At 43.3% G+C, this 16,795-nt stretch overlaps 1 protein-coding gene across 1 annotated transcript in view; it reads left to right on the forward strand.

The window, feature by feature from the left end:
- M1AP (meiosis 1 associated protein) overlaps positions 1 to 11,321 on the forward strand; it is a gene marked incomplete at both ends in the record, with an annotated part of 46,954 nt that extends 35,633 nt beyond the window's left edge. Inside the window, 3 exons of the mRNA XM_081067893.1 lie at positions 5,907 to 6,080; positions 10,019 to 10,181; positions 11,156 to 11,321. Coding sequence (XP_080924019.1) covers positions 5,907 to 6,080; positions 10,019 to 10,181; positions 11,156 to 11,321 — 503 coding nt within the window. The remainder of the gene's footprint in view (positions 1 to 5,906; positions 6,081 to 10,018; positions 10,182 to 11,155) is intronic.
- Positions 11,322 to 16,795: the final 5,474 nt, after the last annotated feature.

Consider the following 16,795-nt stretch of genomic DNA (forward strand, 5'->3'; position numbering starts at 1 on the left):
TCTCCCCCAGTCTTGCACGCTTCCCTCTGCAAAGCCAAAGCCTTACAATAATGGCACCCACCCTTCTTAGAAGCAAATGTAATGACTACCTGTTGTTACATGAGCGTGCTTCTTTCGGGGTCTCATCCTTCACCCTAGAAGCTTATCAGCAATACTCTCTTCCTCCTTTATTCTGCTTTAGCCTTCTTGCTATTCCTCCAACATACTCATTCCCACCTCAAGACTTTGAACTAGCTGATTCCTCTGTAAGGGACAATATTCCCACAGATGTTTTCATGACTCACTCCTTCGCTTAAAGTCTCTGCTCAACTATCATTTTCTTAGAGAATTCCTCCCTAGCCAGCCAAACTAGATATTTTCACACAAACACACACCACACACTTATCCTGCTTTATTTTTCTTCGTAGTATCTATCATTGTCTGCACTTGTTTTCTGTTTTATTTGTTTGTCTATTGTCTGTTCTCCTACTAGAATGTAAGCTATGAAAGCAGAAAATTTGCCTCTTTTCATTGTTGACACCAATCAGTGCCTGGCCCATAGAAGGCACTAAATAAATAATTATTTGAATGACAAATTAAATGAAAGAATAAGCGAGTGAATGAATGACAATAGTGCTCTCCCTGATAAGAGTTCTGGGAAATAAATTTTCTCTATCTCATACGGTTCTCCTGATGTTTTAAACCCTGCCCTGCCCCACCCCCCTCCGTAGACTAGGACCCCAGGAAGATGGTCACCACCTGCTGGGTCCAGCACTCACTTCGCGGTGGAGTCCCCGCTGCATTAACCACCACTATCCCAGCCACCTGCTTTCAAGGGGTGTCTCCTCTTTCCCAGAGTCCAAGAATCCCCTCCACAAATGAGGCAAATGAAAGAGAAGCTGGGCTGCCCCCAACGTTGTGAGCTGTTGGAGATACCCCTCGTGCCCTTGTAGATTTAAGGGCAGTGGTTGGATGACTGCGCAGTTGTTCCTGAGCCAACTGTGTGCCACGATTATCTAACCCGGTTGTTAGTGTCCTGTAGCGCCCTGACTACTCCTGTATTCGGAGGGTAGACGGCCCTGACCAGAAAGTGAGCCAGGGAGGCTAAGATACCATGATTCTTAGCTTCTGTCGTGGGTCTTGACCTCTTTTCACGTCACAGAGCTCCTCTGACGACCTAATAAAAGCTAAGGATCAATCCTTTTCCTCCGCCCCAAGAAAATATATCGATACATACAGATGAAATGTGTATACATTTCAGGGAGTGCCAAGAGCCCCTGAAGCCCATCCATGAGGCCCAAGAACAGGCTATATGAGGGTCATTTGGAAGAAACAGGACTGGCCTGTTGGTCGGGGCCTCTGTGGGGCTGGGGAGGATGTGCAGGGCTGCCGGGAGCACAGTGTTCCTGGGCCTCTCCACGCTGTTGGTCAAGAGAGAAATACACCATTATACGTGAATGTGTACGTGTGTGTTAACGTGTTAAATTCTCCCGTTTTAAACACATTCCCATTTTGTAACACTGCTTTTAGATTGACTTCTGGAAGGACTGCTTTAGGCATTACCTTATTTTCAGTGATGAGGCTTAGTTTTTCTCATTATTGTGGCCCTTCCAGAAAAGCTTAAAGAGGGCAGAGAAGGATGTCACTGCTTGTGGCCACAGGGGGGCAGGCTAAGTCCAAACACAGTGTGGATGCCGGCTGCTGCGGAGCCGGCCGTGAACCTGGCCGTCCTCACTTGTCCGCACCAGCGACACAGAGCTGCGCGGCACTCCCATCACCTTTTTATTTCAGACCCTCAGTGGGACAGCCGGCTCCTCAGTGCCCAGTGCGCTGCTCGCCAGTCAATGTGGGAGCTGCATTTCAACATCTGAGACGTGAGAAGTCTCCTCCCCGCCCCCCAGGCTTGGCACACTGGTTGTACTCACAGTACTGGGTGTTGGTGGTGGGGAGGAAGCAATCACCAAGGGAAGTGACGGAAAAAAGTTTTAAAAAGGAAAGCACATTCTCATCCTATAAAAGCCCGTCATTGTGTTGATGAGAGTAAAGGAAGAAAATGCCACTTGTTGGGTGCCATTCACAGATCATCATCTCGCTTCTGAGGCCTCACCGCAACTGGGAAAGAGGTTGGACTCTCCCCGCTTTGCCCAGAGTCACTTTCAAGTCGTGATGCAAACCCTGGTCTTTCCACTACGTGCCACCACCTTTCAAAAACTCACAGAAGGAGAAGACTCTTAAGAAGAAACCAGTTAACAAGTGTAATTGGTATTGACCAAATGAAGCCCACAGACGCGCAAGAGGGGGTGCTGACTGAAACGGAATCAGGGAGGATATAATTAGGTATCATTTCCTGGACAAAGTCAGCTCTGAGTCGAGTTCTGGGGGAGGTGCAGGCCATGGATTGACAGGGTAATAAAAGCACTAAGGAAGGAAGGAAGTTATGTGGCAAGGAGACTAACCTAGTTGAAGCAGAAGAGTTACAGGAAAAAGTAATGAGAGCCGAGGAGGAGGGAGCAATTGTTTAAATTATTATTTAACTTAACAGGCATTTGCTAAGCTTCAGCTCTATGCAAGCTACCCGTGGGGGATGGGAATACAGGCTCTTAACAAGTAGAGATGGGGGGAATCCTATGAGCCATTACAGAAGAAAGGAAGGGTGGGGTATGGGAGGAACAATGAGTATTCCAGCAGGTAGAGGATGAGTGAGGGGAATAAATAAGATGACAGCAGAAAGGCAGTGTATGCTCTTTAGCACAGATGGAATCTGATGAAACCAAGTTTTAGATAAATTAACTGGTACGAGTCCATAAGTACTGGAGGAAAGGAATGGCGTTTGCTAGGACAGCTAAGAGGTTTCTGCCATGACCCAGGCAGAAGAAAAGGAACGCCTGACCACTGACAGAGAAAGTGGAAAGGAAGTTCTCCCTCTAGCATGTTCTGCTTTCCACATTAGCCGTTAGCTGGGACTGTGTGCCTTTCTGGGAGAAGCTGCTGACTCCCTTCTGGGCCTGCAAAACTGCAGACGGAAACATGAAACACAGTGCCTCCGTGGAACTTACATGAGAACTTTTTCAAACGAACAAGCTCTGCTCTGTGGCTCTCCCAAGAACGTGTAAGTTAAGAAGTTGGAAAGAACTTCAGGAACATTGATGGGGTGCCTGCAGGGAAGACTGGCATTGTCCTTCACAGAGGCGCCATGTTTCAGCCTGGGTGCTTCACCTTTGCAGGATCAGAAAGTTATTTTGTCAGCACCCTCTCAGAGATACACTCACCTTATCAAGTTCAAGACCAAAATATACGCCAGAATATTTTTTTCAATTACATTTGACATTCAGTATTATTTTATATTAGTTTAAGTGTACAACGTAGTGGTTAGACATTTATATAATTTATGAAGTGATTCCCCCAATAAGCCTGGCACCATACATGGTTATTACTGTATTTTTAACTATATTCCCTGTTATTAACTATATGCTGTACTCTATTCCATTATTAACTATACACTGTACTTCACATCCCTGTGACTATTTTAAACCAGAATATTTTAGAGGAGAACCATAACTACCATCATCGCCAGGAAGAACCGAGACCTAACAAATACATCCTGCCAGTGGGGCACATCATTGAGCCAGCACACCCTCCCCTCCGAGCCACAGTGGGATGGGTGCTGCCAGGATGTGCCGCTGTGGCTCCCCTTCTCTGTGCCCCATTTCTGGCCATCCATCTTCCCTTCTAAGGGACACTTTCATTCTTTGGATAAAGCATCTATCAGCTCCAGCTGTGGTGAGCCGCTGTGGTGAGTAAGCCATTCTCCTTTCTTAAGGTCACTGTTTTTCCTGGACCTCACCACTCTGTGTTGATTTTATGGTTTAACTATCTGAGGAAATCCCTATTTTTATGTCCAGATTCTCGATGGGAGATAACTTTGCTGTTGTCCCCTGATACTGTCCATGGGAGGAGTTTCTACCCTTTCCCTGGGGAGAAAAAAATGAAACACTTATTTCTCCTCTCCTAAATTCTGTTGTTTGACTCTAAGCAATATTATCCTCTCGACTTCCTGAGATTCTTTGCTCAATTCCATTTCTGTAGCGAAGCTGTGCAGTCATTTCCATATGTCCTTCAAGTTGAAGTCCAGGCTCAGAAAAATTAAGTCCAGGCCTGTAACAAAGGAAGGTCACATTATTAAAAAGAACCTTTCTCTTTACTTACAAGGGACATTTCTTTGACAAATTACTTCATATTTGTCATTGCAGTACCCTAAAACATAATGGGGCAGATGAAAGTTTAAGGAGGAATGGTCAAGAATAATGCTGCTTTATAAATGCAATAAATATTCCTTTATATACATATAAAATGTTGCTTTATAAACTCCTTAAAGTCACAGAGTATGTGTATCTTTGTACCTGGTATGGTATTTCATCTTCTATGTAATACATAATAAATACTACTGCTTAAAGAAATGAATGAAATAACTAATTAGCTAATGAATCCTTCTAACTATTCATGGAAGTTGGCAGAGTTTTAATAATACTAGTCAAAGAGAAATGCATCTGGTGCCCCTTTGCAGCCACAGAATAAATTGTTAAATCTGACGTGAAGTCATCTAAGGCTCACCACACCTCCCCTCTACGGGCACCAGCACGTTGGACTGAAGCCCTTTGTTGCCTCTGGAGAGTCTGCCGCCTCTGCGTACTTGTCCTCAGGAATGTCGTTCTAGAAATAAACCAGCCTTCTCCCTGGGGTCCTTGAATTATACACAGAAGTTAATTCATTGGAGCAACTGGCTTTTCATAGGCCCTTTGTAAAAGTATTTCAGAGAGTTCTTCATGGCCAAGCAAAAAATGTCGGGTTCTTTCCAGCTCTTCCCTCATTTCCTCTCTTTCTGCTTCCTCCATCACCTTATATTTAGCTTTTACTGACAACTTTTACCTGCAGACCCAGACCCCAATTCCTGAGTTGTGTTGCCTGAAGCAGGAAGCAGACTAGCAAAGCCTCGTTACCCACCCACTCAGCTCCATTCATGCAGCTTTGGAATCAAATCACACTCCCCAGTCCATCTCTGTCTTCCTGGCTGCTAATTACACGTGAGATACAGCAGCTATGTCAGTGACAAATTTGTATGACCTATGTCAGAAGGTGGAGCCCAGGAGTTCAACTTTTTGTTTTTTCTTTTCGTCTTTTGAAAATTTATTTTTTATAACGGAAATAATAACTGAATACATTTTCAACAACATAAAGCTGAAGTCCCCCTTGTTAAGTAAGTATGTAACTTACATTGCTGTATTATTTTATTGCTTTTTTTGTATTCTAGAACTTTTTAAATACAAGAATGCATGTAATGCGTGATTACAATAAAATTCAAACAGTAAACAGTACAGAAAGATGAATAATAAAAAGAGAATGTATATCAGTACTCCCTCCCATTTCCACTCCTGACCACTGTTAACAGTTTCATGGTAACCTTCCAGATGTTTGTAAAATGTATTTACGTACATATGTATGTACTTAGGGCAACAGTTCATTTTTATATAAATGGGTTCATACTATACATCTGTTCTACAACTTTCTTTATTCACTTACTATCTCCTAGCTTTCCATAGCAATACGTTTAGCTTTACTTTGTTTGTTACAAGCCTCATAATACTCCATACTTTGAGTGTGCCATAATTTATTTAAACATTGCCCTATTGATGGACATTTGAATTGCTTCCTGTTTGAGGTTTTGATTATTCGTTATTACAACACTGCTGTACTGAATATCGCTGCATACGTCTGAGATTCTTTGCTCAGACTGTCCAAGAATGTCTGTAAGCTAGATATCTAGAAGTAGCATTGATGGGTCAAAAACTGAGTGCATTTAAAATTTTATATTTTTCAAAATTTATAATTAAGGAATTTAACACTAACCACTATTTCCCTTTCTTCTACAGAGAGTTCTATCCTGGGAACTGACATTGACCTTCAGACTATAGACAATGATATTGTCAGCATGGAGAGTTTCTTCAAAGCCTGGCTACATAACAGTGGAACAGACCAAGAACATATCCATCTTCTTCTTCCTTCACAGTCTTTCAGCAACATTTCCAGAGGCAGAGATAATCCAAGTATACACCCCCCAAAACACATACTATATAGTCTATAATTATCCAAGTCTAGGATTAGAACTGTAGATTGGTGAGTCATCAGAATACAGAGTAGTTGAGGTTTAGGGATTAGAGGAGGATTGGCTGAAGTTGTCCAGTGTAAGCATGAGGAATGAGAAAAGAATTTCTAAAAAGTGACCAGTTAGAAAACTGAATTAAGGCCAGATAGCAAGGAAAGACAGTTAGTTTAGAAGCAGAGATCTAGACACCTCAGTAATACAGCGGCAGCTATATAAGAGCACAATGGATCATATGTTTTTCTTTTACTTTTTTTTTTTTTTTTTTTTTGAGAAGGGCGCAGCTCACAGTGACACATGCAGGATCGAACCGGTAACCTTGGTGTTATCAGCACCGCGCTCTAACCAACTGAGCTAACCAGTCACCCCAAGTTTTTCATTTTTAAAGCGGTAGATATTAATGACATTATAATTTGAGGCTGGCTGGTACCAATACAACAATATCAACAGAGTCTGTGAGTATAGGAAAAGAACCAAGACTAAACCAAGATTAAATAGAGGTCTTTTGGATAGGGAGACATCAAACTGAGGGGAACTAAAGCAACTACAAAAGCAGGCCCCAGGGAGGAAAGCTAGAAGACCAAGACCACGTTCATAAAGCATGTTGTGGCAATTATGGAAACTGAGAGATCAATCCAGTGTCCCAGATATGCCAGCATGGCCCTGGACATTGTTCTGGCTGGTAGTGATACTTCATTCCCAGTCCCTAGATGATAGGGGTGAGGCCATTTCTAGTCTCCATCCCCTTGGAAGATTGGCTCAGGACCCATGTTGGCAGCCTGCAAATGGACCCATCAGTATAGTCAACCACACTGAGTTTGGAAAAGCTGACTCCTTAGGGCCCAGCTCCAAAGGGAAAGGACCAAGGTGGTCCTTCCCTTTAGGTTTGGGGGTTCAATGAGAAAAAAATGGGTGTAGACTCTCAGCCCCAGAGGGGAAGATACACCTTGGTCCTTTCTTTCTGGGGATAACCATCGGGTCCCACCTCCACCCTCTATTTCAATATAGGGCCTAGGATGCCGTTGACAACTTACCTGGATTTTAATCTGTCTTCCCTTGGAGTGTAAAATCTTCTTCCCGGGGCCTCCTTTCCATCCCTTTTGTCCAAGGCTGATAGTACCAATTGCTCTCTGTCCCATCTTTTGGAATTCACTTCTTATCTATTTTCCCCCAAACACTATGTTAACTCCTTTCCTTGCATTATCCCATTTCATCGTCACACAACATCATGAGGCAGCTAATATTACCATATGTCATTGAATCCAAGATGCTATTAATTATAAGATACACCATTATTTTATGTACCACTAAGAAAGAAAAAACGCTGCCAATTAAACACGACACAATGCTTTCTTATCACTTGCAAATATTATTTTATCCTTACTGAGAGAGCTTTTTTAGGTTACAGTAGTATGTACAGGTTAAAAGCGGGTTCCTGGCCAGTGGCAATTGTAAGACTCATAAGGAGATGTTAGTATATGGGGAAAATGTCTTAGAATCAATTAAATACAATATTATCCCTATTTTACAGATGATAAAACTGAGACTTCGAGAAATTAAACATTTGCCCAGGGCTACAGAGAAAAGTAATAGCAGAGGCAGAATCTGAAGCCAGGGAACTCCAGAGCCCACTCTTACCCTTAGGATTAGAAATCCATATTTTGTACATTTGACCACTCTCAGCCCAAAGGACATTCATCAAACCCAGGTCTATCTGCCTCCAGAGCCGGGGCCCTTACCTACTACACAACCTGTCTCATGCCAGATAATTCTAAACAAAGGGGCTAGAGATTCACTTCTCTTTTTAGGAGTGCAGGGGCCCTCAAAGGCCAGGAACTCCTGCAACCAGCCTTTCTTCCACTGTTGCACAGCATTTGCCCATGATACTGTTGAGAATTTCTCTGCTTTGCCCTCCTTCTTCCATGGCTTTTAGCATCAGGATTAGAGCCTGAATGTTTTTTTTCTAACTGAAACCATTTTTTAGCAGTCCCCAGGTCTTTGGGGTGTGTGGTAAAACTTAGATCCAGACTCATCTCTTCTACTGGAGAGAACTTCACTGGAATCCAGATGCTCGGACACAATCGGAATGAGGTCTAGGGAAAGGAGGCCTCCTCTGCATTGGTTTTGACTCAGCCGAGAGATTATGCAACCACAATGAAGACCATACTGTAGTTATCCATGTGTAAAACACTGCTGCTGTGCCACACACATAGGTTTCTGGAAATGTGGCTCACTCTAAGAAAATGAAACCAAACAAAGACCCTGAGCTCTCCTACTATAGAATCTTTTGAGGTCTGCTCCTCAGATGTTCACTTTGACTCCTCCTTACAAGGTTCCTCACCACACACCACCTGCCTCTGTAGCTGCCTAGGGCTCTTCACCCCCTCTCTAGGTGTTTCCTTCAGAGGCCTCCTTCTGACACACATAGTGCTCATAAGCTTCATATAAGTGTCTTTTCTCATTTCTCAGGTTTGAGGTCTGCCACCTCGGCCCCTGGGTTCTGGGTGGTGAGAAGCAAACCTTGTTCTAGACCTAAGCCCTGCTGCAACAGCTTCCCCAACTTTGGAACATTCTGCTGAGACCACTGTTCCCATAGTGCTCAGCCCTGGCTGCAATAAGAATCGCATGAGGAACTTGTTTTCATCCCCAGAGATCCCGGTTTGATTGGTGTGAGGTAGGGCCTAGGCAGTAGTTAGTTACCTTTTGAAAGTTCCCTAAGTGATATTTAATTCAACCAGAGTTGAGATCCTCAGCCAGATGAATACAGCTCTCCAGCCCTAAATCAAGGAACCCAACAATGAAGGCAGGCACACAGCAATGAGGGGAAGCTGGAGTCTAGGCAAAGTCCCTCCTGCTGACTTCCTGGGCCTAGGACACACCAGGCCAAGAATGTCTACATCTGACGACTGGCCCTCAGAGGCCCCTCTGGGCCTGACATCTGTTCTGCCATCCTATTTTTTCTCTACCTTATTTCTACTTTTGTTTTTACCTCATATTGTAGTTAATACAGTTATTTCATAAATCACATCAACTACTAGCCTCACAAGCGCTCAACATTTGTACATTCGTAAGTTTGTGAACAGTATCAAACCTGGTATACATTTTATTGAAAAACTGTGTAATATCAAGGATTCCAGCCTAGTGCAACCACACACTGTACACTGTGGCATGTGACTATACCTGCTGGAGCAGAAGCTTAATACAGATGAGTGTGATATAAGACCTTGATGAATAACTCATACCTAGTGGAAGCCCCTCAGATCTGTGGTCTAGTGCCGGAGGGACGCTCCCAGCCCCAGAAAGTTCTATACTGTGGTTTCTTTGGGGAATTTAAAGTAAATTGTTTCGGGAACTTATTCTTCCCCTGCCCCCGAGTGTCACTAAAAGAGCCCACAGAGGAACAGTAGCTGTCAGCTGACTGCCTGACTTCTGCTTTCCTGCTCTTCCCTCATCTGACCTGTAGTCTTGCCAAAGCTTCGGCCCAAGGACACAGCAGAGGCAAGATTTCCTTCTGTGATTGCCAGAGGGCCTCTGCATATTGTCGCGTTAGCTGTCTCCTCCACAGAGGACACATGTTCCTCTCAGACTGGATCACAAGCCGGAGCTCTCACTCTGGGGCCACTGCTCAGCCAGCCCAGAAGTAAAACGAGTAAAAATGATTTCGGACCCAGAAAACGTTACCTATTGCATAAAGCAATACTGTAGGTTCCAGACCTGCTCTGCTTTCCCAAACCAATCGTACTTCCCCCTTTCCATTCTCCTGCCTCCTCCCAACCGTTACTTGTGCCTGGTGGAGGTGGAATGGGTAGCAGATGTCTCCTAATCACATGGCCTGAGGTAACTTTTGACAAACATCCCTTCCCCATGCTGTTTTTATCATAGTGTGCCTGAAATGTGATCTCCAAGAGCGACTCCTCAGCCCGTCCTTGCTTCCTGGCACAGCTGATGGCTCCTTGAGAATGGATGACCCCAAAGGAGACTTCAGCACAATCTACCAGATGGCTTGCCAGTCGTGGGCCTCTCGTTACAAGCTCAGGGTGATCAAGTATGGTCCGTGGGAACCTCCCCAATCTATGCAAATGCTTATTCTTACGGGGTCCATGACTAGAATGTTGAGAGAGAGAGGACATCCCCAAGTGTTGGGTAGGCGGCAGTCAGGTCCAAAGCAGCAACTACAGGTATGAGCATGAAAGAACACGCTCAGGCTGTTCGGCATGTGGAGATGAATGAGCAGATGGTAGAGATGTGCCTCCGTAGGACAGCGGTCTGGATGAGGGTTGGAAATCCAGAAAGTCTCTGAATGCAGAGAAAAACAAGATCTGCAGGAAGATGTTTATCCATTCAGCAAATGTTTATTGAATGCCAGCTGTGTTTAGCAATCAGGACAGAGACCTGACCTTCAAAGAGGCACTGGTACACAGGATTTCCCCCTGCCCTCCCATTTCTCTAAGTGCCAGATCTCCTGCTTCCAGGGGAACCAAGTCCAAGGTAGAATTAGCAATGATGACCCAGGTCGCTTTTACTGCTCCTACTCCATATGACAGTGCCCATGCACAGGTATCCGAGGGAGCCTATCCGTGGGTTTGCGACCATGGATGCTGCTAAGAGTCTTAAATGCATACTCTCCTTAGATAAATCCTCTGTCAGCACCTCACCACGACAGAGCCAGGACTTGCATGCGGATGGTTAGCATACTGTTGTGTTATATGGTTGCTGTGGCAGGGGCATGATGGGAGTGTCCCCAGGGAACTCACCCGTAATGGAATGAGCTCAGGAGAAGAAATACCCATCAGAGTCTTGAGCCCCCGTGATGGCTGCTTCCTTCATTAATTAACAGGCTTTGAGAATGCTGTGTGCCAGATACCTTGCTAGGTTCTGGCCATGCTAAGATGAATAATTCACAGGCCCTAACCTAAAGGATTTCACAGTAAGGCCTTAGACTTACCTGAATTTAAGTGGATCTGGGTCGAGGTTCTGGATATCACTAAGGAGACTTTCACTGCCATTGTCTCTTCCCAGGGCTCTAAAATCCAGTGGGGTCTGCGAGTCAGTGACATACGGACTCCCATTCATTCTGAGACCCACAAGCTGTTGGCAGCTAGACTGGGATGAACTGGAGACAAACCAGCAGCATTTCCACGCTTTGTGTCACAGCCTGCTAGTGAGTACCCATGTCCCCCGATAGGGAAGAAGAGTGTTAAAGTACCAACCACACAGAAGCAGTTAACTTAATCCTGCCCTGATCCCAAGCCTCTCCCAATCCTTAAGAAGACAGGAAAAAACTGGAAATACTCTGAAATGTGGATTAAATATGACTTGCCTTTATTGGTTTCATATTATAAATAATAATTCCTGAATTCAGTTATATGACACTAAACATGAAAAATCCCTGAGTTTTTATATTTAAATGGCAGCGGGGAAATTTCCATTAAGTAACTATACAGAGGGTGACAAAAAAATGTATACGCATTTTAAGAAAGGAAAAAACTATATTAAAACTGTAATACTCAATATACACCAATAACAAAAGATAAATACAAGTCATGTGTATACATTTTTTTGGCACCCCCGGGATTTTAAATCCTATTTTCTTCCTAATACTGTGCTGGACATGATGGTTCATTTACATGAAGAGCACCTAACCTGTGCCAGACATTGTGCTAGGCCCTAGATACTTAGTAGTACCATAATAGACATTATCGATGTCCTCAAGAAACTCTCTCATTGAAGAGATAGAATTAAATATATATATTCCTAATTGTGAGAAGTTTATGAAGGAAAAGAGAGCCTCTCTGTGACTGTGACATTTAAACAGACCTGGCAGATGACTGGGGATTAGCCAGGTGAAAGGTGGCAGAAAGAGCATTCCAGGTGCAGGGAAAGTCATTTGCAAAGACCCAAAGGGTGGAAAGCACTGAGAGAAGAATCAAGAATGAAAAGGCTATTGTGACTGAAACAAAGAGAGTGAGAGGAGAGGCCCACAAAGAGGAAGAGAAGAACGTGGATGTCAAACCATGCAAAGCTTTGTAGGCCAAATTAAGGACTTTGGACTTTAAGTACAGAAAGAACTCATGAGATATGACATAATCTAAGTTTTTAAAAGATTACTTGAGCCAATATTTGGAAATGACGTGGCAGAGGCAAGAATGGAAATTAAAAAATGAGGCAGGAAGGCATTGCAGTCGTCTAGGCAAGAAATGAGAGTAGCTTGGACTCAAAATGATGGAAGTCAAGACAAGAAAGGTAAACCAATTAGAGAAATATTTTAGAGAAAGAGTGGGAACTTGGTGAAGGATTAGATGTAGGGCGTGAGGACGAGGAAGGTATCAAATAACTGCCTGGTTTCTGATTTGAACAAGTAAGTGTATGCCATTTCCTGAAATGGAAAAACTGAAAGAGCACATACATGAAACAGTAATACAACACTTAACAAAGTAAAATAAAACAACCGCAAATATAATCCAAGGACGTGTGTAACTGCTTTGTGGATATAGAAGAAAGGTTTGACCTAGCAGGATTTGGGTGATCAGGACAGCACATAGCAATTCGTCTCTTTCACTATCAGAAACAGACTTTTTTTTTTCCTGTTTCAAAGCCCACACTCCCTTTTAGGTCCACCCACTGAGTTCCTGTTTCCTATCTGAAGAACACCCATCTCCTGTCTTTGCAGAGCAGAGGCAACAGATATGTTCCGACTATTAGAGCCCAACAGCTCAGTTTACTATTTACGCTGCCCAATCCCTCAGGGTCTCGGAGGTGCTGCATCTGGAGGAGTTTTACTCAAGTGGCTTTAGTACATTCTTATCGTACATGATATTTTAAGCAGACACTGGCATTTTACTGCACTGCTAGACGGAGTGTACATGTTCTGGAAAGTGATACCCTTCTACACTTGAATTCCATTGCTGGAAATGTAGCCCAAGAAAACAATCAGAAAAGGGAGCCAAGATACATGTACCAGCATGTCCATCCTACTGAGTGCCAGTCACTTAACTATTTTGCATACTTTACCTCATTTAATCTTCACAGTAACTCTGTGAGAATAGGTGCTGTTGACCTTATTTTTACAGATGGGTAAGACTGATGTCTGAAGAGACTAAAAGTCACACAGCTGCCAAAGTGGCTAAGTCAGAGTTTGAATCTAGTTCTGTGGACTGCAAAGTCAATGCTTTTAACATCTTGCTAAATTCCCTACTCCAGAGGTAGCCAGATAAATACAGACTACAACACAGGCTAATTCTCCCTTCACTGAACACCCCATACTTCTGTCCTTCACGGGACATGAATTCACTTAAAATGACTGGGTATTTGTAACAGCTCCTCTCCCATCTTATGCTGCTGTTCCCTCTACCCTATATTAGTTCCACCTCACCCAGATTAAAGACCACTCTCCTTTTCTGGAAAAGATAGAAGCAAAATAGTGTTTGAAGGGCTCTTCCTTCTTGCTTTTCACATGACATCTTCTCCAAGCAGCAAAAGGCTGAAATGTAGTGTGTTACAGAGAGAATTCTTCGCAAGCCTCAGCTCATTCGTTCAACAACAAGCATCTTTTGAGTGCCTGCTATGTGACAAGACTTACTGAGAATTTTGACCTTCCTGATCCTATTTGTGCAAGTTTTTAGCACTTCAAGTCCATTCTTGGTTTTGTATTCTTTCTTACACCTTTTTCACAAGTTCTTTTAAAATCTACTGTTGCCAGCACCACCACCCCCGCCCTCTTGCCTCTGTTTCTCATTGTGCCGTTTCCCCTCCAGCTAACTTTTCACTCTGACTTCTGTCTTTCCGTTAATAGCAACATCACCATTATCTACTCACCCAGGCTTGACACCTCAGTCACTTTCAGCCTTCCCGCCCTTTACACCCACTTCATCATTCAGTCATAGCCGTTTTCTTCTCACAACGTGAGTTGTAACTGTCCTTTCCTTCTCACTCCCACTGTTTGTTCTCACCAAGATTTCTTCAGTAAACTCCTGACTAGCTTCCCTACCTCCAGTCTCTCCCTTTTGTAATTTGCCCTGCTCATAGAGCCAGATTCATCTTCCTGAAGCATTCCCTGGTACATGTTTTTCTGTGGTGCCTATACCCAGTGAATTTAGCCTTGCCTGTTCTATCCCCATCGTATCTACCAGTATTGTATGTATCTTCTCCTCTCCATTCTTATTCATCCCTCCCCCAGTTCAGGCCCTTTTACCTCTTTCCTTTAATACTGCAATAATCTCGTAACTTGTCTAAATGCCTTTCATGTTTCCTTTTCCCAATCCATTTGACATACTGCCACCAAATTAATCTTCTTGAGCCACAGCACTGAGCCTGCCACTCTTCAGCTTAAAGCTATTTTGTGGCTTACTATTCATTATACTTTAAAATCCATATTCCTTAACCAAGTATTCAAACATCAAACTTGTCTCCCATTATTCCCCTTTATGTATCATACACTCCGACAAAATTAATATACAGACTCTAAATTGCCCCACCTTTGGGCCTTTGTTCATGTGGTCCCTTCTCCTATCTCCATATGTTCAAATCCTACCCCATCCTGAAAGACTCAACTCAAATGGTGCTTGTGCAGTGAGGCCTTCCTGGATTCCTGTATTTATCATTAGGCCTTTGTGTGCTCTGTTTGTTTGTTTTTCTTTTTTAGAGAAAAGCATATTTCAATTCATTCTTAAGTATATGATCCTATGACATGAGTTAAAGTCTGTGATATGAACAACTTTATATCATAGACTTTGTGATACAAATGAATGACATCATTGCCTTTCCCTGGCAAGTTCTACCACTTGCCCATTTTACCAACTAATTCCTCAGCCTCAAATTTTGACTAAGAGTAGAAATTCTCTCCTTGTTGCTTCTCTTTTTTGGGAGTCAAGGCGAAGCAGTTTTCTAATCTGTTGTGGTAAAATGTAATTTATATTGTCTAGGAAAAGCATGGACTTTAGAATCAGATAGCCCTAAGGACAGCTTCATTATTTCCCAACTGTATGAATTTAGGGAAATTTATACATACATATTTAGACACTTAACCTCTCTGAGCATTGCATTCATCTATCTGTAACCCTAACAAATCGAGTGGCCCCATGTGGCTTAATCTCTGCATAAATGGTGGATAAAGAAGCACTATCCAGAGGCCAAATAGTAATTTTAAAATTAATTTATTTGTGCTTTCAAAGAACACCAAATAGGAAATAGTTCATAACCTACAATGACATTTTTCAAATTTTCTTTCTCTGCTCCTCAATTATATCTAACCTGGAGCTATTTTAAGACCCTTTCTCTGTCTCTCTCTCTCTCTCTCTTTCTCTCTCTCTCTCTCTCTCTCTCTCTCTCTCTCTCTCTCTCTCTCTCTCTCTCTAACACTATCTACAGCCCCAGTCCCTATTCCTCTACTTCCTCCCTCTCTCAGGTGTATAAATATTCTGTAGATTGACAGCCTCTCTGACATAGGCCCCTCCCTCTCAGGTTCCGTCTCTTTCTACCTATTTAAAATATCCAGGAATAGAACCTACAAGGCTTCTCCTTTCATGAATAGAAGTGACATAGGGGAGAAGGAAAAAAAGGAAGAAGGTGCATGACAGACACACGTTAGTAACTCTTGTCCCCATCATGTAGAGATAATAAAATATACCTGATATGGTTTTTAAGATGATTAAGTAATACTGTGTATGTAAAGCACCTTGCATATGGCTGGCATACAATTTGCACATAGTGATTGGTTAGTAGTTTTACAATTTCCACTTGTTTCTTTTTTTTAATTCTAATTCTCTAGGGAAATTCTCCATATTTTCACCTATTTTTTGAACATGCTAATCATAGTTATTTTAAGGTTCTTATCCACTAACCCCACTGGCTTTGTTTCTCTTGTCTTTTTTTTTTTTCTTTTGATTTTCAAACATGTGGTTTCAGACATATGCTCATTGTGTCTAAATGAATTGTAGAGGCCCCAGTTGGTGTCGGCTTTCTGTGGAGAGGACTCAGCCTGCCCTGTCCAAGCAGATAGAGTACTGGCAAATCACCTTATTGCGCTGAGCCAAGGCCGGGCTGCAGCCCTGCTGAGACTCTATCCAGCCCTGGGTTGCTCCTGGCCCCCAGGGTTTTCCACTGAAAACCTGGTGTATTATGTGCATCTTTCCCCTTGGATGATCCCAACTCGAATCCCGCTACCCCAGGTCAGCTACAATGCTCTCCTTTTAGAGGCTTTCTCCTTAGGCGTCTTGGCCGCCTGCTCCCTGCAGCCCAGTATCTGACAAATGGGCGGAGTGAGAAATTGGCTTGAGCACCCACCCCATCCCTGCCAAGTCTCCACCAAAAGATCTGCTGGCTTCTCTGTTCCTGCAGGTGAAAATCCTAGATGCTCAGCCCCCACCCCCACTCCCTCCAACTCAAAATCAACATATGCCCTACACTAAAAGCAGTTGCAATAATTCCCTGGTCTCTCTGGATTCTTCCCTCTCCAGAGACTTAGCTGCCTCTTGATTTCATTGTCACAGCACCTCCTCCCTGCCTTCAGACAAACAGTTTCTGTATATTGTCCAGCTTTTCTAGTTGTTCTAGGCAAGGGAACCAGTCTGCCTCTGGCCACTCCAACCCACTCAGATGCAAAAGCAAACACTTATTCAATGTTCCTGTATTCCCTCTTTGCCTCCCTTATCTGGCCAGACA

The sequence above is a fragment of the Rhinolophus hipposideros genome (assembly GCF_964194185.1).
Source record: "Rhinolophus hipposideros genome assembly, chromosome: 12".
NCBI classification, from domain to species: Eukaryota; Metazoa; Chordata; class Mammalia; order Chiroptera; family Rhinolophidae; genus Rhinolophus; species Rhinolophus hipposideros.